The 25,551-nt window shown below is 47.4% G+C and overlaps 2 protein-coding genes across 4 annotated transcripts; one reads left to right on the top strand and one right to left on the bottom strand.

Annotated features, from left to right (window-relative positions):
- Positions 1-838: 838 nt before the first annotated feature.
- Cnih1 (cornichon family AMPA receptor auxiliary protein 1) lies at positions 839-13,695 on the top strand. Of its 2 annotated transcripts, XM_051142954.1 has the most exons (6): positions 839-1,007; positions 5,205-5,273; positions 5,522-5,569; positions 9,404-9,516; positions 10,823-10,966; positions 13,269-13,695. In XM_051142954.1, the coding sequence occupies exons 1-6, from the start codon at positions 927-929 to the stop codon at positions 13,294-13,296; spliced, it is 483 nt and encodes a 160-aa protein (XP_050998911.1). In that variant the 5' UTR covers positions 839-926; the 3' UTR covers positions 13,297-13,695. The 2 variants fall into 2 exon arrangements, with proteins under 2 accessions (XP_050998911.1, XP_050998912.1); XM_051142955.1 differs by lacking the exon at positions 5,522-5,569.
- A 2,056-nt stretch (positions 13,696-15,751) lies between these two features.
- Cdkn3 (cyclin dependent kinase inhibitor 3) lies at positions 15,752-25,109 on the bottom strand. 2 transcript variants are annotated; one of them, XM_051142943.1, is made up of 8 exons: positions 25,028-25,109; positions 23,137-23,219; positions 20,578-20,633; positions 20,125-20,169; positions 19,224-19,446; positions 17,662-17,693; positions 16,364-16,467; positions 15,752-15,877 (listed from the first exon to the last, which is right to left on the bottom strand). In XM_051142943.1, the coding sequence occupies exons 1-8, from the start codon at positions 25,034-25,036 to the stop codon at positions 15,791-15,793; spliced, it is 639 nt and encodes a 212-aa protein (XP_050998900.1). In that variant the 5' UTR covers positions 25,037-25,109; the 3' UTR covers positions 15,752-15,790. The 2 variants fall into 2 exon arrangements, with proteins under 2 accessions (XP_050998900.1, XP_050998901.1); XM_051142944.1 differs by having other exon boundaries at positions 16,364-16,464.
- Positions 25,110-25,551: the final 442 nt, after the last annotated feature.

Genomic DNA, 25,551 nt, shown 5'->3' with positions numbered 1-25,551 from the left:
TAGTTTTCACACTTCCATCGGCAGCAGCTAGTGGGTGATGAACTGATTTTGTAGGCTGCTGCCAGCATTAAAAATGAACCGTGCTTTGTAGAAGTTTTATTTTGTTTTTTTGCTCACCCCCTACCCCCTGGCTTTCTAATTTGTGGTCTTTATGTCACAGGGTTGCAATAAGAAAAACAAAGAAACAAACAAAAAAAACAAAGTCTTTACAATCTTGTGATAAGCAAAAAAAGTTTGAAAAGAGGGTGGTTTGGGTGTAAACCTGGGCTCCTGAACTGACCTTATTTTGGTGTCTCTGAAATCACCCCTCAACGATCTTTCATGCACGTACCTAAGACATAGTTTTTCCTTTTCTTTTCCCCTTTCCCATTTCCGCCTTTGCTCGACCGAACCATTTTCCTGTACCAACAGCGCTCCCTTCCCTTTGCCGGGACTTCTCATTTAAGCTTCCAATGAGCTTCCAGGAGGACGGATGGGCGCCCTACTTTGACCTTTCATAGAACGCGCGGGTACCGGTTGACAGGGTCATTATAATGCCGCTGTTTAGTCGCTCGCTATGGCAGACGCTTTTCACTTATTTCTGCATTTCAAGCCAGAAGAGTAGTCTCTGGAACAAACGAGGCATCCACGCAAATGACTAGTCAAAGACTGGGAAAAAAAAAAAAAAAAAAAGTAAAAAGAACGAAGGACCAAATCAGCGGGGCTGATCACAGACGTGCCACGCAGACTCCGACCATCAGGGGGCGCCCGCGCAGGCGGCCCCTTGTGCGCAGGCGCGCCGGGAGGAGGCCGCGGCGGCGGCGGCGGCGGCGGCGGCCGCGGGGTGGGGGCGGGGGCGGGGAAGTGAATGGTTTTACCCAGAGGGCCGTGCGCCGCCTTTCTCCGCTGGCCCCGGCGCGCCCGGCAGCTCCTCCTCCTCCCCGGCCATGGCGTTCACGTTCGCGGCCTTCTGCTACATGCTGGCGCTGCTGCTGACCGCCGCGCTCATCTTCTTCGCCATCTGGCACGTGAGTAGCCGGGGCGAGCGGGGGCAGAGGGGAAGGAGGGCGGACGGCGGCGCAGCCTCCTGCAGCTCCGGGCCGGCGGCTGGCTGCGCGGGGCCCGGGCGAGCGCGCGGGGCGGGGCGGGGCGGGGCGGGGCGCGCGCTGCGGGACGTGGCGAGGATGCACGGGGGCCGTGGACTCGGAGGCTGCGCGCTCAGCCCGGGCGTGGGGTCCCCGAGGGCCTGGAGTGCGGGGACCCAGGCCGCGCTCCGCTCCGCTATTCGCGAGCAGGGCTAGGCTGGGCGGGCGGGCGGGCGCCGTGTCTACGCGGACGGGCTTGTCCGCGTCCCCCGTCGCGGAGGAGGGTGGGTGGGTGGATGCCCAGTGCGCACGGAGCGGCCACTCTCTCGCCGCGAAGTTTCCCGAATTTTTCACCCTTGAGTTACAGATGGCCTTTTAAGGCGTCTTCGGAGCACGGTTAAAACCAGATAGTTAAATAAGCTACTTCAGCCAGATTTTCCAACTCCGCTTTGCAGCGCTTGGTGGGCGGTTTTCCTGGCAGAACGGCACCGGGCCTCGGATAGCAGTCCCTGGTGAACTTTGAGGCAGCTTGGATTGATCACTTCGTTGGCCACATTTCCGGCCCCCCCGCCCCCCCAATAAGTCTTACTTGGGTCGCGAGGAGACAGACAGCCCTTCCGAGCCACCTCTGTGGTCTGGATTGGTTGCTTTAGTAGAGGGAGTTTTAATTTGGTTTTGAAGATCCTCAGAAGCCTTCAGCTCATGTCACTGCACGGTGGACGTACATTCTCGCTGTGCCCTGTCCCTAATGACAGTTCTATTTGAGGCCGAGGATTTGAGTGTCTTTACCGCGTAAGCACGGAGAGTCTCATCTGGAGATCAGCAATCCTTAAACGTTGACTTCATTTGTCTCTGCCCTCCCGGTACCTGCTGGAATAATGGGTATGATTGGATGGTGGGGCGGGCTCACCCTCGTGGAGATACCACGCCAGGTTCCATCACTGTCGTGTGCGTGACTCAGTGGCAGCAGTACCATGTGCAGAAGTCTCAGAACTGGGGTGGTAGATATACCACGGGTCCCTCCCGCTCGCAGTGCGAGCGTACTCATTTTTAGAGCCTGTCTGCGTGTGCCGTGGGGAACGCTGGTGTAGGCCGTTCACTGCGTCAGAAAACACTGCTGCCTCACAACGCTCCGTAGTAGTAAGAAACACCTGGAAGGGCATCTTCTACCCTTTGGTGGAAGGACGGGATGGTGGCTGAGCAGTGTGAGCTGGCCCCGCCGTGGCTTCTGAGGAGGCTGAAGGGTCTGTGTACCTGAGTGCCAGTCGTTTGCCCCGCTTACAGATGCCCTCTGGGATGGTGGAGAGTCATAGAAGAGTGCTGGGTGCTTTGCTCGCATTTCCACATTCTGTGTTTTGGTTTCAGAAAAACAACCACCACCACCACCTGTAATTTTTTAAAAAATGGGTAACTTTAGGCCGGGTGTGGTGGCGCACGCCTTTAATCCCAGCACTCGGGAGGCAGAGGCAGGTGGATCGCTGTGAGTTCGAGGCCAGCCTGGTCTACAAAGAGAGTCCAGGACAGCCAGGGACACACAGAGAAACCGTGTTGCAAAAAACAAACAAGCAAACAAACAAAAAAGGTAACTTCATTAGAAAGGAACGTGTCTGGGTGAAATGGATAATTTTAAGTCCTGTTATAGACTTGAAAATTTTTGTACCGCAGATCAGTTAAGAGCTATTAGACTCAGAGATTCCTTAGTTCAGTTAATTACTGGAGTTTTTTGGAGATAATTTCAAGTATATTCCTACTGTAGGCTATTAGAGGAGATCCCTGGAAACCAACGGAAAGAACTGTCTAATCATGGAAGTTAGTTTTGACGAGGGATGTGCTCACCTGGTTAGGACCTGCCCGGTCCGTGCCGACGCCCCCCACTTCTCAGTACTGCAGCAATCCTGCAGACTGCGCTTGCTGGAGTGTGAGGCCAGCACGGGGACGTGGTGTCGGGGTGACTGGAAGCCCCGAATTCCTACATTTGATCCTGAGTTACATAAGATCTTGCTCCAAAAAAAAAAAAAAAAATAGTTTCATGTTAACTTACAATTAATTTGAGTCTAAATTACTTGCTAAATGCAAGTAGTAGTACTGTTGCATTAGGGTTACTGAAGTATGTATCCCATAAATGTGATGTGGCCGCTCGTTAATACTCACGGCCAGTCAAAGCTTATTCCCTTTAAACCTCACACTTACACTTTTAACGTTTATTGTGTTGGGAATCAGTGACACAGGAAATCCCTTTTGTTGACTTCTGTACATTTAAAATTTTTAGCCTAGTTTTTTTAAAGCTCCCTTCTGTTCAGTAATGTGCTGCACATTAGTTCATACTTTAGACCCTGAGCCATAGTAATGTACATAAGGAAATCTTTGCTGCCATGTATATTATATATTTAAAAAAAACTTTTTAACTTGAGATTTTATTTTTGTAACCCTAGAAGTAGAGGATGAAATGCTTAAAAGTCACATGGCCGCTGGGGGATGCTGGGGGGACCCTGGGGGGTCCTGGGGGATGCTGGGGGGAATATGGGGGATCCTGGAGGATACGGGGGGGGGACCCTGGGGGTCCTGGGGCATCCTGGGGGGGATACGGGGGGGGATCCTGGGGAATACAGGGGGATTTTATGGTGCCTTAGTGCCGCTGCTTGCTGCTCTTCCTCCTCTTCCATGTGTGAGCTGTGAGCTTCTGTAAAGTCCATTTTCAGGCGGGTGAGAAGGTGACATGTAAACTGTCTTGCTGACTCGGCACCTGGGTGAAACCCCATTTCTGCTGCTGATGAACTCCGGGGATGTCCCCGTGTCTTCTGGGATCCCGGAGGTGTCCCCGTGGCTTCTGGAATCCGGGGGTGTCCCCGTGGCTTCAGTCCTTCCAACTGGCACCAGACATCGCAGTTCTGGCAGCGGCACAAACTGTGCTTGGGCAGGGCGCCTTCTGCTTTTTATGGTTAAGCTTTTTTTAACTAATTATTTTTTTACTTTTTTGGGGGGTGGGGGTTTTCGAGACAGTATTTCTCTGTAGCCTTGGCTGTCCTGGACTCACTTTGTAGACCAGGCTGGCCTCAAACTCAGAGTGACCTGCCTGCCTCTGCCTCCCGAGTGCTGGGATTAAAGGCGTGAACCACCACCACCTGTTGTATTTTTTTTATATTTTTAAAAATTAAAATGTAATTATCATGTCCCTCTGTCCCCTCTCCTTTCTCCAGCTCCTCCAATGTCCCACCCCTCTCAAGCCCCTGGCCTTCTTGGATATTACATTTTAATACCAGTTGTTTGTTTTTTTTTCCCCTCCTATTTCTGTTTAGAGTTTTTAATCACAGAAGGTTGGGGTATTTTATACACATCTAGAGATTAAGAAAAGCCTGTGCTCTTCCGAAACTGAGAACTTTAGCTGAAAAGTGAGCACAGTGAAAGCTAGAAATGTGTAATTCTTGCTCACCCATGCTAGTGGGGTGCACATCTAAAGACAGGAGAGGTAGGTGTGGCCTGTGGCACCAGCTGAAGCAGGTCCCCACACACCCTTTTGCTTTGACTTCTGCCACCTGAGTTAATGCCACCAGGTGGTGTACATCCCCGCCTTGGATTCTTTGTGCGTTTTAACTTTGAAGTCCTGTGTAAGGGCGCTGAGCCACGTGGGCGTGAGTAGCCTTGGTGGTGGAGTCCCAGAGCGCTGTGCCGAGGGAGAAGGCTGCGCAGATAATTAAAAATGCTCGTTCTCCCCGAGGTGCACACGGGCGTGCGTGCAGACACAGTAGTCCAGAGTGAGAGATGGCATGCTGGCAGGCCGTGCGTAGACAGTAATCTCCGCCCAGCGGAGCCAGGGAACAGCCACAGAAGGGGTGGTCCAGGAAGAGTGGAGGGGAACTTTGCCTAAATAGCTTCAGGGGAGGAAAAGCTCATATGACATAGAGAAAGCAACCTCACTGGAAGCACTGGGTAAACCGAGGCTGAGGTCACTGTGGTCATGGTGACACGTTTTCAGGTCTCTAATCTGATTCTCAGATTCCTTTTAGCACGTTCGTGTTTCCTGTGTAAATTGGTGCTAACGTCTCCTTACACTGCTGTCTTACTCCCTGATATCTGTCTGGTTGGGGCGGGCTTGTTGCTGTTAACTCTGAGTGGTCTTAACTGTTCTGATTTTACTTTTAGATCATAGCATTTGATGAGCTGAAGACTGACTACAAGAACCCTATAGACCAGTGCAACACCCTCAACCCTGTAAGTCACGGCCGAGCCTTGGCTTTAGATTTTAAAAGACTGTTTGGTTTTAACTTGATATAACTTGAAAATGGCCAGTGTTCTCAGTGGCATGATACCTCGGAATGTTTTGAAGTAGGCAGAATAAAAAAAACAAAAAAAGAACTTTCTCGTGCCACACTTGACTGTTCTGTTATTAATCCCCTAGTGATCTTGTCAGCTGTCATACTAACATTCTTCCAATCTGCTTTTTACATTGTCGGCCAAAGACAGTTGAAAAGGTCAAAAAGATTAAAAGAGTCAAAATTGCACTACAGGTGTGTACTGCTCTTCAGTTGAATGTTCTCATGCCTCATCGTCCTGCGGGGAGGGCCAGGGCGGCCATACCTGTGTTGCTCTGCTCACACCGCTTGTCCATGACACTTCACGGTTTATGCAAATGTTTGCTTGCTGGCCTAGTTAAGTAGGGAAAGCTGTTAAATGCTAATGCATTTTTTTTCGTTATAGCCATAGGCACAGCTATATTAAATTATTTAGCACAGTGTTTGACAGTTGGCCAATATAAAATGACATTGATAGTGGGGGACAGCGACACATAGGCTGTAGTGTGGGCGTAGCTGCCATATCTAGTGTCAGCTCTGGTTGTGTGTCTGCGAGAATATGGGCTCACACAGCTGCTCTCTCTCGGCCTTTGTTTTGGCTCTGTGCTTGGATCATGGAGTCTTGTTTGTGGTGACGCTATCTTTTGGCCTCAAGATGTCAGAATTTTGTAGCTAGCAGTTTGTATACATGTGTCTATGTGGTTATTCCTAGTATATTGTACTGACCTCAGATTCTAAGACAGGCCTGTCTAACCCTGATCTGTGGTAGATTTATTGATAAAGTACCTCCATTGTAGTTTGGGTTGATTCTAGTACATATTTGGCATCTGAAGGGCTCTTCTCTAGTCTGTGGGATTGATTTTGCCTGACAGGTCGGAATCTAAAGAGTTGCTTGTGGTAAAGCAACAGGTGAGTCGTAGGAAGCAGCTGTAGTGCGGGGCAGCAAGGAGACCAGAGCAGCCCTGCTCTCAGGCTCTGACTCGAAAAAGCCCTCCTAAGCCAGTTAGCACTTCATCCTTGCTTAGCAGGTCAGTGTGAGCGCTGCACTGGGTCTCTACTGAGAACCTTTGTGGCAAAGCTCTGTGTAGGAGCAATCACAGATTCCAGGTTACTGGCGTCCCTGCTTGCAGGAGTAAAATGAGAAAATGCTTTGTGGTTGGAAGGGACAGGTGAGCGCTGTAGAGCATCATTGCCTCGGCCGCGAAAACCGGTTGTCAACAAGTCCGGAAGCTGGGATCTTTTGGTTTGTTAATAGTATTTTGTGTTATTTTAGATAGTCAAGCGATGAGCTTACTGGGCAGATTCACTTGAGCACTTCCTGGTGCCAGGCTCTGCACAGAAGCATTTCCTTCAGGTAGGCGAGTAGTCATTCTCATAAGTAGGACAGTTAGTTGAGTTGCTTTAAGAGGTCCAGGTATGGGGCTGGAGAGGTGGCTCAGAGATTAACAGCACTGCCTGCTCTTCAAAGGTCCTGAGTTCAATTCCCAGCAACCACATGGTGGCTCACAACCATCGATAGTGCGATCTGGTGCCCTCTTCTGGCGGGCAGGAGTCACATGCAAGTAGACCGCTCCATACATAATAGACCAAGGCTAATGTCAGAGCGGTTAAGGCAGAGGTCATAAGCTAGACAGTCTGGTTTTGGATGTTCAAACTGTTTTTCTAGTTCATTTAACTTTAAGAGGGACAAATGTCATCGTAGCATATAGTGTGTGATTTTTGGCTTCTCTCAATGGAAAGAAACTCATACTGAGAAAAGGCAAGTGTTTGAGACGCCTGCAGCTGGGGGTTGGTTCTAGCTCAGGAGCTGCGGATTGGCTAGGGTGCCGATAATTGGCTGAACAGCAGAGCATCTGACAGTTTTCCCTATTTAAATCTGTTTTTACAGTTCTGCCAAAGTATGGGGGAAGACAAGTATGATTTTTAAAATGTAAACTTGATAAGGGAATATAGTTCTTCGTGTTCAGTACAAATAATTTCAGCCATGTTTGCATGAAGTATTTTTCCTGAATACTAGGATTTATATGATCTTTGGGTTGTAAATAGAATGAGTTTTGTGGTAATTGAGTGATTGAAGAGTTCTGATTTTTAGCCACACTTTTAATCCCAGCACTTGGGAGGCAGAGGCAGGTGGATCTCTGAGTTCAAGGCCAGCCTGGTCTACAGAGCAAGTTCCAGGACAGCCAAGGCTACATAGGAAAAACCTGTCTCAAAAACAAACAAAGCTTTCATTTTTGTGAGAAGTACTCACAAATGTTTCTGGACATTTACGAGGCATGCAGTGCAGTTTGACTCTTACTGGAGGGGGAGAAGCTGTGGGGCCTGTGGGCGTGTGCTCTCCAGGACAAGGCTGGGATGGATGGGCCGTGTGGTTCTCAAGTCTCTCCCACCTCGCTCCAGTGCAGTTGTAAAGCGGTTACTTTTGTTAGGTCTCAGGCTTTAGGGCTGAAGTAGGCTTGTCAGAGTTTAAAGCAGCATCTTGTCCTGTCTTTTAAACTGGCATTAAGAAAGTAGTTCCGGGGGCTGGAGAGATGGCTCAGTGGTTAAGAGCACTGGCTGCTCTTCCAGAGGTCCTGAGTTCAATTCCCAGCACCCCCATGGTGGCTTACAGCCATCTATAATGTGATCTGATGCCCTCTTCTGGCCTGCAGAGTACTGTATACATAGCAAATAAATAAATAAATAAATCTTTAAAAAAAAGAAAGTTTCAGTGTGGCTTGTACTGCGTGTTTTCCTTGGTCTGTTCTGGTTGCAGTTACTGAGTTTTAAGGATCTCCTTTGGACATTTCCTTGCTTACAGAAATTTGGCCTTAAGATCATCCATGTCCATATCATTTATATATGCACATGTATATAACGCATATGTAGAGCTTCTCTTAGTTATGTATCATATTGCTTACATTTGCAGGAAATACCGTGTTAGTGACTTATTTGGCTCTACTGGGACTTTATTTAAAATCGTGCCCATTAAAAAGCTGATGCTGGGGCTGAGGATACAGCCCAGTGAAAGAGTGGTTGGCTAGAGTGTGGGGCTGCTGAGGGTTAGTGGGCCGCATGGCTGTCAGCTGGAAAAGTGTTTTGGGAGCATGAGAAGGTGCGCTGGGTCACGTAGGGCAACTGTGTCACCTCTGCAGCCGTGCTAAACCCAGAAGGACCCGATTCACACAGTCTTCACCTGCTGTGAAGCCAGTTGGTAGATCGGTCTTTGCAGCGGACTTAAGGGTTTTGGCTAGAATTGGCTTCACAGAGTTTTGATTATTTAACAACTCATCACATTAGACTGAACCATTTAGGATAAAAAAAAAAGTGATTTAAAACAAATCATTAAGTCTTTTACATTTTACAGAAAGCATATATGTCATTTGAATTAATTTTTCCTCACTACTTGTCAAAAGGCTTATTGGCTTTGAGTTTTGAGGTTCTGCGGTCTTCTGCCTTGTAGCGTTTTGTGGATAGGCAGACGTAGAGGACTGCGAAGCCTGCGTAACAACGGGAGCTCTGGGACCCGGCAGTTTCTTTCATGGTTAAGAATTGTGTCTTTTCCCTCCTACATTGCAGAAAGTGTGTCTCTTGCATTGTGTGCCTCAGTGTCCTCCCCAGCTGTGCTGACATGTTGGCTGGGCGGCTTTCCATTGAACAGCGTGTGGGGAAGTGGTGTGACTTGCTAAATACTGTACATGAAGCATTCTTGGTTTTCTTAAATTTAAAACACATAAACTTCAAAATTGGAGTTTGTTTTATGGATTTTTTTACCATGTTGCATGTGCTCAGACTATTTCATTTTTGTGTTATTATTGCTGAATGATGGAAACAAAAGCACTGTACTTGACTTACAAGTATTTTTGAGCAATCTGGGTGGTAATTGCAGCTTAAGTTGCTGTTGTAAGAATTTGAGTTTTAAATTTCTCGTCTTACTATGCTAGTGAGAGCTTCCTATCCTCTGCCCAGTGTGCAGACAGCACACAGCAGCATCTTTGGTTGCCAGTCCTAAGGGGCAGATGAGCAGCCGTCAGGCCCGGCAGTGTGATAATGTTTCTGTCTCTCTTGCAGCTTGTCCTTCCAGAGTACCTCATCCATGCTTTCTTCTGTGTCATGTTTCTTTGCGCGGCAGAGTGGCTCACACTGGGGCTCAATATGCCCCTCTTGGCATACCATATTTGGAGGTAATATTTAAATACACTTAAGATATTTCCTTACGTACATCTTATTTTGCTGTGGTCGATACAGTCATCTTTGGTACCTTTATGTCTACAAGAAGGTTGACAGTTAGTGTTGACTCAGCGTCGGGCAGTAAGCAGGTCACTCTTGGTGCCCTGCACTGCTTCTGTCACTGTTCCTCAGAGGAGCTGAGGCACAGTACCACATATGGCAGGTGTGGACAACTAAGGGAATTCTCATGCACGCATGGATGTGTGAATCCACACAAATTAATATATAACACTTGTAGCCCTCAGAACATTTTCTGAGCCCAGATTCAAGTCATTAACCTAAGACCTTTAACCTCTATCAGCTTAGATTGGTTTTGCCTATTTTAACCTTCATATAAGTCAAATTTTACAATATGTGCCTTTTTTATATTTATAAAGCATTTAGCTGTCTTATAGATAAGAACCAGATAAGAACCATAGGCTTATATAGTTAATGTCTGACCTGAATAGAGGGTTCCCCCCCCCCCCCCATAAGCTGAAAGCTTTTGTTTTATATGGGCATGTCAGAATCTCGTATCTCCCACTTTCAGGAAATACATTAAAGAATTATTTCGATGTAAAGTGCTATTATGTCTGTAACTGAATAAGTTTTCAGAGAGACTGAACTCGGGATTAGAGGTAGAAAGAGAAGGAACGCGAAGCAAGTGCGGACAGTGCACAGCTTGGAGACTGTGGGTGAATGGCCCTGCCCTTCTGGCAGTGTAAAATTATGTTGAGATAAAAAGTTAAAAGAAAACACCTTGGGCTGGAGAGATGGCTCAGCATTAAGAGCACAGCTGTTCTTCTGGGAGACCTGGGTTCAGTTCTCAGCACTCTTGAGGTGGCTTACAACTAACTGTAACTTGTGTCTCAGGGGTTCAGGTGCCTTTTTCTGGCCTCTGTGGGCACTGCACATGCATGGTACACATGCATACATGCAGGCAGCATACTCGTACACATAAAATAAAAATAAATATTTAAAAAACAAAACAAAAAGCAAGTACCTGCTTACTCCTGTTTTTATTGGATTTCTGAAATCCAAGAGATCAGACGTGATTTGTATAGCTGTCCATCCTTACTTAGGGTCTTTAGCTTTAAAATTAAGATGGTAAAAGTAAGAGATTGTGTCTGTAAGCAAAGGTGTGCCCTGTGTCTGGAGCACTGCTCTCTGTAGCAAATGCTGGAGAAGAAAAACCCTCCCCACTCGAGGAAAGGTCGCTATGGTCCCTCCCTACCCAAGCGTCTTGCCCTTCCCACATGCTAATGGCTGTGTCTGTCGCAGGTACATGAGTAGACCGGTGATGAGCGGGCCCGGACTCTACGACCCGACGACCATCATGAATGCAGACATCCTAGCCTACTGTCAGAAGGAAGGATGGTGCAAACTAGCTTTCTACCTTCTAGCCTTTTTTTACTACCTATACGGGTAAGTTTGAAATGTGACGTGAAAGTGTGATTAGGCTTGTGCCTAACTGTACTGACTTCCGGTCTCAACACCTTGCTGGAGTCGAGGCAGGGTGGCAGCAGGCCCTCACACTCCAGCGTGAAGTCAGGGTTAGGGCGCTGGCCAGGGCGCTGCTGGCACAGACCAATCCTTGTGCCCATGATCTACTGAGAGGACAGGGTTGCATGAGTTTGTACAGTGTATGGGCATATCATATTTGGATAAACTTTAAATGGCTTTATCATCTTCCCAGATAGTGTTGAACGTCTCACCTTACTGTTTTTATAAACTCTGTCCTGCCCTTGATCTTCTGGCTTGATCTGAATGAGATGAATGAGGCAGGGCGGTGTCACAGGTGCTGAGCCCACTTTTCTTCTTTAGGCTTTCTCAGCTTCTGCACTGGACCGTTCTTCATTGTGGACACTGTTTTATACGTTGAGGTAGTCAGCAGCTCCTTTGGCCTTTACCCGCAAGATTCTAATGGTACCCAGCCCTTCCCAGTTACGAGAACCAGAGATAGATATCTCTAGGTGTTGCCAGCTGCGCCTGTGTGGCAAAACTGCAGTATTGTGAGCAACATTCTAGGAATAGTAAATAAAGCCAGGTCAGCCGCGTGTGGGTGCATGTCTGTAACTGTAAGATGTGTGGAGGCCAGAGTGCTTGAGAGCGTACATGGTTCCCTGCCTCAGGAGACAGACAGCTGAAACGTGTGTTCAGACCTCTGCCTCGAAGCTAGAAAAGGACAGCTCAAGGTCATGTCAGGAAGTCGTGTCAGGACTCTGAAGACAGCCTGGGCCAGTTTATCTCAGACAAATCAAAACAACAAACTAGAATGGGACACGGTAAAGTGCAGTAGGAGTTTTCTTCATACTGTATAAGCACACTGCAGAGGTCTTTGCTCTTCATTTTCAAAATATTTTTTAAAAGTTAGTTACAGTGGGGCTGGAGAGATGGCTCAGCAGTTAGAGGTCATTGTTTCCCAGCGCCCACATGGAGCCTCCCTCCCATCTACAACTGCAGTTGCAGGGGATTTGATGCCCTCTTCTGGCCTGTGAGGGTACTGTACACGTGGTGCACAGATGCACATGCAGGCAAAACACCCAAACGCATAAAATAATGAAAACATTCAAAATTAGCTATTACACACAGAGAAACCCTGTCTCGGGGAAAAAAGTTAGCTATTTTAAGTTGAAATAATCAAGCTTTTATCAATTTATGTTTATTATCTTTAAGCTTCTATTCACATTTGAATCATCCAGGTTTCCAGTATAGAAAAAGACAAATGAAATTTGTGTGGAGGTTGTCTCTTGCGTACCTGGGGATGAGGTGCAGTGAATAGTTGTGTGGTTTTGGTTGTGACCCTTTAAGGCTGCCCCATCTCCAGCTGTGACTAGATTCTGAATGGTGAAATTCTACCTGTTCTTTAGTTTCTCCCAGATTTTCATGTTCATAATTCTTAACTAACTTCTGGGTCCTGCTGGAGTGAAGTAGGCACTTAAAATACACTTGCTGAAGGAGAAGGAAAGACATGTGCTGGAGATGCGTGGCTGTGGAGAGCTGTGGTGAGCTGTGGAGAGCTGTGGTGAATGTTCGTCAGCTCATGGACACGAGGCTCTTGTTTTAAAGTTGTCCACGTGTATTTAGCTCCTAGCTTTGTTTGGAGGCATCTCTTTCTTTTTTAAGTGATTTTATTTTCTGGTAATTTCATACACTATGTTTTGGCCATGTTTCCCCTCCCATGGCTCCTCTGAGTGCCTTTGTGATGTTCTGTTGATGTAAACTTGCCTTCTGTACTTTGTGAGCCTAAATTACAGGTTTGCTGCTCCCTCTCGGGGGTGGGGTGGGGGGTAACCCTTTCACTGTCCCCATTTCTGTTGCTTAGACCTGTTTAGTAGGTGGTAATTGGAACAGTCCTCCTTTGGCCACTCCTTTGCATAAAATGGGACCAGTAACTGGCCTCCTGAGCTGAGTGAGGCCGTGTGCAGGGCCTGGCAGGTGTGGCACTGACCAGCTCTCCAGAGATGCTCCAGAGAGTGGTGTTTGGATTTGCCTCTCTGAGCTCCGCTCCTCATTGAGTGCTCTGCTTGCTGAAGTTGGAGAGGAGATCAGGGGCAATAGGCAAAGTCCATGCAAATTAAAGTCACACTCGGAACCTGTCAGTGGTCTTTTCTGTGATGTACGGTACCATGTATGAGCTGGCTGTATAAAGTGGCTATGTCAGGGCTTAACTTTTGTAATGAAGGGCATTTGAATGAACAATTAACAGCTTTTCTCTTTGTTTCAGCATGATCTATGTTTTGGTGAGCTCTTAGAACAACGCAGAAGAATCGGTCCAGTTAAGTGCATGCAAAACGCCACCAATGAAGGGATTCTATCCAGCAAGGTCCTGTTTCCAAGAGTAGCCTATGGAATCTGATCAGTTACTTTAAAAAATGACTCTTATTTTTTAAATGTTTCCACACTTTTTGCTTGTGGAAAGACTGTTTTCATATGTTCTACTTGGATAAAGAATTTAAATGGAATTACGTATAAATTAATATAAAATGCTTACCTCTGGTGTTGACAGGTTGAGCTTGCACTCTTAAGGAACAGCCGTAGCCCTCGAGTGATGCGTTACTTACTGGCTGCCCTCAGCCCATTGGGAGCTCTGTTGAGAGGACTTGTTGGCTCACTTTGGTTCTATGGAATGCCATCTAAATGCAAACTAGCTGTAGATATGAGGTGCTGCTGGTGAACTGAAAATGTGTATCTGAATCGTGGGAAACATCGTAGGTTTCCTCACTTATCACTGTAGTTGATTATATACGGGCACAACAGTGAGAAGAGTGGGATTTCTCTCTCTGTTGACTTGAACGTGGTCCCTATATATTGCATGAGAGGAGGATCCCCCCATTCCCGTCACAGTAATACACTTGCTTTAATTCTTAAGCATAAGTGAAATAAACATGCTGAATTACCTGTAAAGAATGCATTTAAAGCTATTTTAAATGTGTTTTTATTTGTAAGACATTATTTGCTAAGAAATTGGTTATATTACGCTTCCTGTTCTAATCAGTGGTCAAGGTATTCTTAAGAATTTGCAAGTACTTTAGATTTTCAAAAATGAACGAGAGAACTGTGTAACTGCCCTGCTGTTCCTTCAGTGCAACACAATAAAACTCTGAAATGAAGATACTTTGCAGTGCGTTGTTTTCACATATTACAAAGAGCTATTTCTCAGACTCACTCAGTCCATCATAGTAAAGACATACTATTGTCACTTTTAGAATTAAATCATTATAGTGTGGGTTTTGAACAGTCCTCACCTGTCTCTGCGGGTGGCTCCGTGTCCTTTCGCTGATTCCAGTCCCTGGGGTGTGTGAGGTCTTATGTGTTGTGGTTTGCTTTTTGAAGCAGCCAGCTTAAAGGTAAGCTTGAAGCCGGCCGGTTTCTGAATTTGAGCTTTGGTGCTGTTGTGAAGGAGGCATATGTTTGCATGCTTTCATAAACATGCTTTGAGGGTGAAGGCAACTGAACATGCCATAAATAGTTTAGAAGTTCCTTCAGCAAATGATAAAGACAGCAGCTAACTTGTAGAGCCCTAATGATCAGGACAGTGTGTGGATGTGTGCTGTTGTTTCCTCCGAGGAGTTCTCACTGTTCTGTTCTTTAGTGCAGTGACGCTTCCTCAGCTTGGGGAGAGATGGCGCCGTCAGATTAGGTGATGGGGTGCACATGTGGAGGAAGGGAGCGAAGAACCAGAGGGGGGCGAGCCCCTCACAGAGAACGCCGCCCACACGGCCCCGTGGTCTGCAGAGCCCCTCCTCGCCGCCTCTTTCTGCTCTGGACACTGACGACTTACACTTAGAGTAGGTGCAGCGAGACACTTTGTTTCTAACCTTCTAATTATATCCCAGCCACCCCTCATCTTCCTTTCTTGTTCACAAGGACTGCTGACCAGGAGAGAGCTGGCCAGGGTTAACATGCAGACTCCCTGTTGACTGGCCTTGTTCTTAGTGTGCCACCTCGCTGGAACCTAGTAATGCTAAGGCTCAGTGACGTTAAGCTCTTCTTTTACTCAAACCAATTGACCTGCTGCCACACCTGCAGTTAAAAAGTGTCTGTTAGCAACGTAACGTAGGAGATGGTTCTGAACGATCTTCCGGAGTGATGCCTAGAGGAAAAGGTGCTCTGCTGCTGCATTTACTGACTGACTCTTACAGCCGTTAACTTTGACTAAAATTCAGATCTCTCCAGCTAGTGTCTGAATGAGTGCTAACAGCTGCTTATTCTGTTTACTTTGGGAACTAGTATTTGCCACAAGGTTTTGTTTTTGTTTTCCTTCGAGACATAGTTTCTCTGTGTAGCCTTGGCCATCTTGGACTCACTTTGTAGACCAGGCTGGCCTCGAACTCACAGTGATCCACCTGCCTCTGCCTCCCAAGTGCTGGGGGGCGTGCGCCGCCATCCCCCCCCCCAGCTTTTTGGATTAAAGGTGTGCCCCAACCACTGCCCAGCCAAAAACTTCATTCCTGTTACTGTGTCACATGCTTACTAGTGACAGTCAGATGAGGCCAGAGTGTGGTAAGGTATGGCACCTCAGCAGTTTTCATCTTCCTCTCCCCCGGCTCTGCTCTAGGACAACAGTACCAACTCTGCTTTCCTCTGCTGTGACAGAACAGGACTCCATGACAGCCTCAGAGTGTCTGCACATAGCATTTATATTCAGGATGGTAGCACTAGTAGTTTTGTTTCAATACAGATTCTGCTAGAGAACTTGGAAACTTCATCGCGGTCAGTCGGGTCGTTGTGTCTTTGGAATCTTCATTATCTGGACACAGATCTTGATAGTGAGTCTCTTGATGACAGATACGCAGCTAGTTTATCCCGGAACTCATGAAGATAGTTATATTGCTGAAAAAGGAGTAAAGATATGTTAAAATACACTGCAGGAAACGAGGACTGGCGTACACCCCACACCTGAGGAACAACAGATGCTTCTGCACCTACAAGGGAGGAGGAGATGCTGGCTGAGGCGGGAGGTGAGAGGGGCAGGATCAGAGGTGAGCTTGGGGAGACAAATCTACCCAAGAAAATGAATTTTGATAGTGGCGTTTCCTCACTGCGTGTGAGTGTCAGCGCAGGAACCGGCGGGCAGAAGCTGAACTGTGGCCGATGCCTCAGAGAGTGAAGTGCAGCGTTTAGCACCCTCACTGTTGGCTTCAAAATTCAGTGGCTTGTGCAGACACCTGGGCTGTATTTAAATGTAAGTGTAAACTGTGAACCAGGTGGCTATCTAGATCTGCATGGCAGCTTTGGATTTCGCTTCAGGGCTCTCTTGCACCCCCCACACTGTATCTGAAGTCACCGCTACAGCAGACAGAGCAGTCTGGCTCTTACCTTGATGGTCTGTATTGCCCCAGATCCCCTGACATCTCGAAGGCTGTCTATGGCTTGCTGTGGTGACACTGAGTCACACAAGTATAGGAGGAGACAAGCAGCTACTGAGAACGTGACAGAAAAACAATGGGCTGTTAGAAGTCTGGTTTGGGTTTGTTGCAGAGACTTGATAGCAATTGGACTTGTGCTGTTGCTGCAAACTGTGTTGAGTGTGACAAGGCTGCACATGGACCAGAGGACTGAGGTCCCTTAGCCTGCACTCTGCACGGCTAACCTGATCTTAGAGTTTAATGTGGCTCATGCTAACTACACAGCTGCCTCAAACACTGCCTCACATGCTTCTGTGCGGATGTCTGCCCTGCTTTCCTCATGTATGGAGCTAGGAGTGGGCTTCTCAGTCACGGCAGCTGTGTTTCTGGGGCTGAGGAAAAGAACTTCCCAGAGTAGTTGCACCATTTTACATGCCCAGCAGTAGGTCGGGGCTCCCGTTTCTTGGACTGCTTGCTGATTCTTTCCACTTTTGAACACCATGGCTGTCCTGCTGGCTGGCGTTGCTAGGCGTCGTTTCCATGTCCTTTCTGGCTGTGTATTTTGGGACCTGTTACGCACATCCTTTGCTCACTGCCTAATTGCCATGTTGGCCTACTTATCGTGAGCTGTAGGAGTACTTTATATATTCTGGATATATTCCCTTGTCAGATAGATGGTGTGCGATTTTCCTTTTCACATTCTAACTTAAGGGCTTTGAGTTTTGACAGTGTTCTTTCTTTTACAAAGGTTGTTAATTTGGATCTTGTTTATCCTGTTTTGTCTTTAATTTCTTTTGGCAGCACACTTTAAAATTAATACACAGTAGGTGACTATACTTTGTTGCTGTGTGTCTTATTTGTTTGGGGTTTGGTTTTTGAGCCAGAGTCTCAGTGCAGACCAGCTTGACCTTGAACTCCTGGTCCTCCTACCTCTGCCGTGCTGTGATTTTGTACAAAAATCTGTCCCTTGGATACTACTTAGCATTTTTGGGCAGTATCATAACACCTCCATGAAAAGATCATTAAAAAAAAAAAAAAAAAAAAGATACAGGTACTAAACCTTGTAAGTGACTCTGCTAAATTAGGCCAAAGCCAGCAGGCACGCCCACCCAGGCCTTCTGGGAAAAGCCAAGTGTAAGGCCTTACTCAGTCTCTGAGTCTTAGGAAACTTATACTGTCCTCTCTTTCCTTTAAATATGAAGCGAGGTCCCCAAACAGGTTTGCTTACTTTAAATTAAATTAAATAGTTAATGAAAATATGTTTCTTACCAAGACAAGATCTTCCAAGTCCTCCATAGCAGCTGAAAGGGAAAAGGAGTTTTGAGGCTTGTCTGTTTTCATTCTGTCCTGAGTTACAACTCAAGACCCGCTCTCTCTGCCTCCCCTCCACCTCTCCAGCACCCAGCGCAGCGGCCTGCGCTCAGATTGGCACTGCTGTCGTCACCCCAAAGCAGTGCTGGCTCATTCCTGCTGGGTGTTCTGAACTCCTTTAAGGGTCAGAGGCAGCGGCCTTAGTACGTCATCAGTGACTGCTGAACTCCAAGAGCCACATCTAAGAAATGGAGCCTTAAGCAAGTACGAGCCAAGACTATCTGTCTTCTCAGTCAAGTACTAGTGGTTCTGGACCAAGTGCCAATCACATGGTAATTCATCCTCTATCTCAAGCACACAGGTCACAGGGTTAGAGAGGCTCCAGTCCTGACGCTGGCCTTACTTTCTTCCCTTTTACCTGTGAGATGGTGTTAGGAATAGAACCTGTGTCAGAGTAAGGCTTGCATGAGGCAGAGTTTATACAGGCCGGAGAGAAGCCAGTGAATGCTAGTGGACATGACCTAGCACTGCGAAGATGGCAACAGTTCTGCAAAACTACATTTCCAGGAAAATTACCATCAACCATCAAAGCTCGAAAACACTAGTCTGAATCACTTTAAAGATCCTAAAAAGTATATTGTAGGGAAACAAGGAAAAGCCAGCGTCAGATGGAAGCCTGAAGCATCCCTCAAGGCGAGATCACCCATCTGCCTGGGTCTCTGTTCAGGCATCAGGCAGGGATTGGGGTTGCTGGGACCTGCTAGGATAGAATCTGTCAGCCTCACCAAACTCAACTGCTTTGACCTCTGCAAGACAGAGGTTGCTTTAAACATATTGAAAAACAAATTTAGTATCTGCTTGGAAAATAAGCCTAAACATTGTATTTTTTAGTAGCTGCATCTGATACTATTTTGCATGAACTTAAACAAAGAAATTACACACAGTTGTGTATTCTGAAATTTCGCCTTTGCATGACCTCGCCATGGGTATGCTGGTTTAAACAAGGCTCTGCCATGCCAGGCTTTCCACGTGGGTGCTGGGGCTCCCACTCAGGCCCTCACACTTGAGTGGCAGACACGTTGCCAACTTCTTTACCTCCTCAGCCCCTTGAAGTCATATTTTAACGACTGCTTACTGCTTAGGGATTTTTTTTCCCCTATGAATCTTGAAAGTCAAGCAAGTGACTTCATTGCTACTGCAAACAACCGATAGGCTGAAATGACAAGCCAGTGAGACATGACAGAGCAAGAATAATGCCACACACTGAGGCTGAGATGGGGGAAGGAGACGCCTCTGCTGTACTTGCTCTAAGCTCGCCAATGTGCCCATTGCCAGGATTCCTGACGTGTGAGGCAGCACATGAGTGCGTCCTCCTCGGCGCCAGGCCCTACACTGGCATTGCCCTCGCATCAGCTCTCTAGTCCTGACAACGAAAGGTCGCAGCTGAGTAGCCCAGGAAGTCATTTTGACTGGCGTATGGCTCGTGTGGTGTCTGGGGATGCACGCACGCACGCACGCACTGTATGAGGGTCTTCCGGCTGTCTCTGAGGCAAGCGGCCAGCTCCTCCATCATCTCCCAGCAGCTGCCTATGTCAGGAGTCCCTCCATCTGGGATTGGATGGTGGTGGCTGACAAGTCCGTACTGTTGGTAGAGGTCCAGAAGGTTTGGCACTCTGTATTTTGACAGTTCCCCTCTGGTGCAGAAAACAAACACGTCTTGGATTCCGTAGCTCTTTAGTTCCTCTGCCAACAGACCAAGACAGACACACACACAGATGAACACATAAATAGGACAGGACACGTTTAAATATAGCTAAAAGAGAGAATACGGAGTTATGTTCTTCAGTCAAACTAATAACAAATGAGAATTTGTAAATACGAAATATCTAATGAAAAGGTGTTTAAATAGGTTATAATATTCCGTTAAAATACTGCGGGATTCCAGCATTGCTCCTGTGATCTAGCACGCAGGTGGGGTGTGGTTAGGGTGTGGTTAGGAGGCTGCAGTGTGTGCGTGAGGAGATGGCGCCTGCCCCTGCCCACCTGCATGGCTTTCTACATCTGCCCGAGGGAGCATCCTGAGCTCCCAGCTCAGGCCTAATCTATACTACCACAGTCAAGTCTGCAAGGACCCGTATGTTCTGAGTCATGGGCGTGGAAGTGTGCGTGCTTCCTGTTCACATACTCCTCCCTCCTGAACAGACACATTGTAACATCAGACGAAGCTGACGTGTGTAACTAGGACTGTGAAAATAGTTACGTTCGGATAAATGAAGTGCCCATCACAAACACCACTTCACATCTGGGAAGTTTACAGTTAGAAATGTCACATGTATTGAGAAGAAGAGAATATAGTTTGACAGATTTTCAGGCTTAAAGCAAAGCAAAGCCAGTAGTAAGCTTTTCTTACAGTGAACCTACCTGTATCTTTCTGAATATTTCTTCTAACATCTTTAAATTTACAACCTACAGAGAAGGCAAGTTAAGAAAAAATCAGTTTGGGGTTGTATAAGAAAGCATATTTATTAGGCCAGGCGCTGGTGGCGCACACCTGTAATCCCAGCAGGCCGATCTCTGAGTTTGAGGCCAGCGTGGCCTATAGAGTGAGTCCCAGGACAGCCATGGCTATGTATCTATTAATTTCTTAGACTCTAGGAACATAGCTGTAGAAATTGTAAATTCCCTGCAGGCAGTCCTGACGCAGGAGCTCCTGGCCATGGTCTTCAGCTCATTTGTACCTCACTCTAAGGCTTACTGAACCGCAGCCCCGGATGCAGGTGATGCAGGACCAACTCACTGTCCTGTGACAGGCACTGCGGAGTGCACGGAGCCACTTGTCAGCTCACCAAGATCCAACCGCGCGTTCTTACCTACCTGGAAGAGCGCATAGACCAAGAAACTGAGAACAATTCACTCGTGACAGAGGTAGCCTGTAAAGAAAAATATATCAAGTTTAGGGTTTTTTGTTTTGTTTTGAGACAGGGTTTCTCTGTGTAGCCTTGGCTGTCCTGGACTCGCTTTGTAGATCAGGCTGGTCTTGAACTCACAATAATCCACCTGCTTCTGCCTCCCGAGTGCTGGGATTAAAGGCACACACCACCACGCTCGGCTCTCAAGCTTAGTTTTTAAAAAGTTACAAATGGAAATTTAGTCTACCCAGCAAGAGTGCAGGCCACAGAGTAAGGAGGGGTGTCTTAACATTTCACAGCTCTCACAAAATACCAGTGAAATGTGTGGGGAACAAGAAAGGTCCAGAGTGACTGAAAGTTCGGGAAGGGACTTATTGACTTTAATGCAACTTAAATCGTAAAAGAGCAAGATAATTTACTGTAAAGGTAATGACTCCTAGATCCCTATGGGCAGAGCCAGGCACCTGTGGTGTGATCCCAAATGCGTGGGACCAGACGGTTTTCAGAGTTTTTCGATTCTAGAAGGATTGCATAGACTTGAACAACTGAGCATCCTGAGTATCTAAAATTCAAAATGCTCAAAACAGGAAATCTTTTCAAGGGACTGTGTGATTCTCAGACAGTTTTGAATTTGGGCCATTTCAGATTTCAGAAGCAGAGGTGTTCAGTCAGTAGTAACCTTAGTTGAACGAACTGGAAAACCCCACCTTAATATTAATTTTGCTATGTTAAGCCTTTTGGGGGTCAAAGTTGCCTTATAATTGTATGTAAAGAAAACAGGATGCCATTCTTTTTTGTTTGTTTGTTTTTCAAAACAGGGTTTCTTTGTGTAGTCTTGGCTGTCCTGGACTCACTATGTAGACCAGGCTGGTCTTGAACTCACAGCAATTCGCCTGCCTCTGCCTCCTGAGTGCTGGGATTAAAGGCGTGCGCCACCAGGCCCGGCCCCTCAATTCTTTATTATCAATAATTCTGATTAAAATAGAAAATGTTTCTAGAATGTACAGTCCTAGTTTACAATACCCAGGGACAGAGGCTCCCTGTCAGGAGATAAGTTCGGAGGAAAGCCAGAGGCATCACAGGATAAGATCTGGCATGGGAGGGAGCTGATGGGGGAATAAAAGGTAATGTGTATTTAATGACAGAATAAAAGACCTGTGGAGACAACACTTAGTTCTCCCTCTTCCTGCAGAGGGGATGAGTTTCTCCTTGAGACACCAGGACTTTTATTTTCAGTGTTGGAGCTTGAACACAGGGTTGGTCCATGATAGCCAAGTGCTCTCCCGCTAAGCCACATCCCAGTGAAACAACTGGCTTTATGGCGATGAGAGAAGCCTTTGGTCATTGGTCATAGAGACCCTGGCACAGCCATAAGTCTCATGCCAAGACTTGGGAATTGATTGATGGAAAGATTGACGTTGGCCCACCTGACTGGATTAAGGACTACCTGAGGGATTGGTAAAGCATACCTGTACTAGAGGTCCTAACCTAAAGAATGGCTTAATCCCTTGCTGGATTAAAAATCTAAATGGACTACTGGAAGGTGAGTGGAGAAGAGGGGGTGGCTGGCTGGGAAGCATGTCGCTGGGGCATGTCCTTCCCTGCTCCTTCATGCTGCTGTTCTGTTCTACTTGCTGGCAGCCATGGTCTGAGTTCCTCTGCCCTGCCCTGCACTCTCCTTCTGCTGCAGTGGATGGAAACCTCTGAAATGATGGGCTCAAATGAACCTTCCTTCCTCAAGTTGCGTATGTTGTGTAGACATATAGTAATATTGGTGTGGCTTTTATCTCACGTGGTCTGCTGATAGACATATCACCATGACAATAGTTCTGGTATTAAATAGGACTTAACAATGAGTAATTATTAAACACCAGCCAGGTGGTGATGGTGCATGCCTTTCTCATCCCGGCACTCTGGAGACAGAGGCAGGGGATCTCTGAGTTAGAGGCCAGCCTGGTCTAGAGTGAGTTCCAGGACAGCCAAGGCTATATAGCAAAACCCAAACTTGAAAAGCAAAACCATTAAACACCCCATTTTTGGAGTTACTGTTTCTCTAATTCTAACAGAACACATAAATCATGGCTGGAGATCATCTCAGAAGCCTGGTGCCTACCTGCTGCTACAAAGATTTTTATTTCCAGTGTCTAAAGAAGGGTTAAAAAGAGGGAAGCATGGTTTCATTTCATATCAGAGAGTAAAGAAATCATGGAGTAAGAAAGTCTCTTAAGGATTAAACTCTAGCTGGGCGTGGTGGCGCACATCTTTAATCGCAGCACTTGGGAGGCAGAGGCCGGCGGATCTCTGTGAGCTCGAGGCCAGCCTGGTCTACAAAGTGAGTCCAGGAAGCAAGAACTGCACAGAGAAATCCTGTCTTGAAAACCCAAAAAACAAACAAACAAACCCAAAAAGGATTAAAGCTCTATAATTGGCATGAAGAATACCTGATATTTTCAGTTACATGTATTACCTTGCCCAAATACAATGTAACATCAAATAGGGTAGCTCACCACTGATGCTGACTTACCATGAAATTTGAATTGGAGTCTGTTCATCTTCAATGGGCTCCTCATCTGAAGAATCAAACTCACTTGCTTGTATTGAAATGGGCTTCAAAAGAAATGTCATATTAAGTTACTGCAAGGAATACTTGGATATGATTTTTATATAGCCAATCCATGATTAAACACCCACTGAATTAATATTTGCAATTTTTTTTTTTTTGATCATCAATCTGGACTATTGGAGAGACCAGCAATATAACTAATAAATGACTTCTCTTGACTATTTGATTAATCACAGTACTGTACAAAGGGGCAGAACTGGACTTGGACCACAAGGGTATCTGGCTGCAGGAACTGGCCCTTGGATAATCCCAGAAAGGCACCTGAGTCCATCCTAGATCAGTTTCCCTCAAGTCTGAAGTAAGACTTGCCTGTCCCTTCTCAAACATTTCTTGGACCTCCTGCTTGCATGCTCTGGAGAACTGAAGACCCTGTGGTACACTGTCTACCTTTAGCACAAAGAGACAGCAGTGTGCAAGGTTACAGAGCAGCGGAAGTGCCAAGCTAGCAGAAAGCCATGCGCTGTAGAGCTGAGGGACAGCTAACCACTTAGAGAGCTGCAAAGGCCCTCAGAGACCAGCACGCTAAGCTTTGAAGAAACTCCGGGTTTCTAGGTACGTGGTCAAGTTAAAGCAACCCATGTGGAAATTCAAGGGCTAAGCCAGGTATGATGATGCAAGCCTTTGATTTCGGCACTGAGGAGACTGAGGTACAAGTCGTTCTAGGATCGTGGGATACATGGCAAGGCTGGCTCAAAAGAAAATACGAGAGAGCACAGGGTGGAGGGTTGTGTATACAGCAGTGGAGACTGCTCACCCCCAGACAGCGTTGCACGTGTGTAGACATACACATGGGCCAGTCTCCCCTCATCTCTATGAAATACTGGATTAGAGAAGCCCAGATGGGCCTTATATGCTAATCTAAGCAGGTGTGCCTCAGTTCTGGATGCAGCACTTCTGCATGGAGGGATAACAAACAAACAAAATCTACAAAAAACTCTCCTACTCCCCTAGTTGGAACCATCTGAGACCAGACATTTGAACAGCAAGTGTATATAAAAATGTCAGTTTTATTGAATGTCAAAATGAAGAATGCTGTGGCGGAGTGCTTCCCACCCCTTCCCAGAACGAACAGGACTCCTGTGTGCCAGAGAGCTGACACTGAGATCAGAGCTTACTCCTCTCTGGGGACAATAGAGTCAGAAGGCAAGGAGTGAAGGACACGGACGTAGGGGGGCAAAACTAACCAGCCCTAAGCGGCTGCTGGGCTTCCGAGCTCTTTTATAAAAGGGTCTTGCCAGAGGAGCGCATGACAACTGACTCAAGCTATAGATTGTGGTTTCTCTGGATTGCTGTTTGGTATAAAACTCAACGGAACCTAAATGAAGCCTTTAAGTGGGGTGTCTGTCACCTCTGAGATAGGAGCTGTAGGTCAGGTGGGGCTTCAACTCCTGGCTAGGACTCCTCCCCACCCCCACACTATAAAACACGATTTTAAGCGTGTTTGTCCATCCACTCCACCCCTCCCAGCCGCCAGGTGTGGATAAATCCCGAACTGCAGCAAACAGGAATACGCAGTGCCAAGAGGGCCCCGAAGGAGGGTGGCTGTCGTGACAGCCTTTGCATGAGAGGCATCGAGCCACCCACAAACCAAGTCGTGACAGTCAAGCCGAATGGCTTGGGGTGTCGTGAGCCCCCGAGGGCGGCCGGCGAACCTCGGCGACCCCGCTGCTTCTCCTCCCCTTTCCGACGCGCAGGGCGGGTCGCACCGCTGCCCGCCCAGCATCGCAGCCGAGGCCCTGACACCGCCGGTCCCTGCAGCGAGGGTCCTTCGCGTCCCGCCGGCCCCACTCACCGGCTTCATCGCGGGACGCGGCACGCCGTAGAACCAGTGTGGCCGCCCTCGCAGCGTCCGCGTCGCAGCCCGCGCCGAGCCCGCCCCCCTGTCAGCCCATTGGTCCGTCCGCGTGGGCGGTGGCGCGGCGCCTTCCGGCGACCAATCACATCCTCGCTCTGTTCCATACGGCCCAAGCCTCTAAGTGCTCATTGGCTCGGAGGAAGACTTTGAAAGACGCGCGGAAGGAGGGCCCGGAAGAAAGTTGATTGGCTGGAAGGCCCCGCCCCTTTGCCAGTTGGGGGCGGGGACGTGGCGAGGGGCGGGGCGACGTGGTTTCCCGGACAAGCCCAGCGCTTTGGAGACTCCTCTGGAGAGCTGTCCTCGGAATGGTACCAGGTTAGGGAGATTTGTCGGCTTTCTTAAAAGTTTTCTTGTAAACTGCTTTTAACTTTAAGGGCGTGGTGATTGGTGACGGAGAGCCCCCTGCGTTGGAAGCATCCATGTGAAAACACATCACGTAGACAGTCGCTGCAGCCGTACCC

This window comes from Acomys russatus, chromosome 3 (assembly GCF_903995435.1).
Source record: "Acomys russatus chromosome 3, mAcoRus1.1, whole genome shotgun sequence".
Classification (NCBI taxonomy): domain Eukaryota; kingdom Metazoa; phylum Chordata; class Mammalia; order Rodentia; family Muridae; genus Acomys; species Acomys russatus.
The sequence above is the reverse complement of the archived record's forward strand: the minus strand, read 5'-3'. Positions and strand labels throughout refer to the sequence as shown.

What these genes read in the sequence shown, in the direction of transcription:
- Cnih1 (XM_051142954.1), top strand. Translation starts at nt 927, where the DNA reads ATGGCGTTCACGTTCGCGGCCTTCTGCTACATGCTGGCGCTGCTGCTG. An exon ending in GAGTCAAAATTGCACTACAG is followed by an intron (nt 5,570 to 9,403) that starts GTGTGTACTGCT and finishes TCTCTCTTGCAG; the next exon opens with CTTGTCCTTCCAGAGTACCT. An exon ending in TTGGCATACCATATTTGGAG is followed by an intron (nt 9,517 to 10,822) that starts GTAATATTTAAA and finishes TGTCTGTCGCAG; the next exon opens with GTACATGAGTAGACCGGTGA.
- Cdkn3 (XM_051142943.1), bottom strand. An exon ending in AGCCGGAAGACCCTCATACA is followed by an intron (nt 17,694 to 19,223) that starts GTGCGTGCGTGC and finishes TTTCCCTTTCAG; the next exon opens with CTGCTATGGAGGACTTGGAA. An exon ending in GGGCAATACAGACCATCAAG is followed by an intron (nt 15,878 to 16,363) that starts GTAAGAGCCAGA and finishes CTCCTTTTTCAG; the next exon opens with CAATATAACTATCTTCATGA.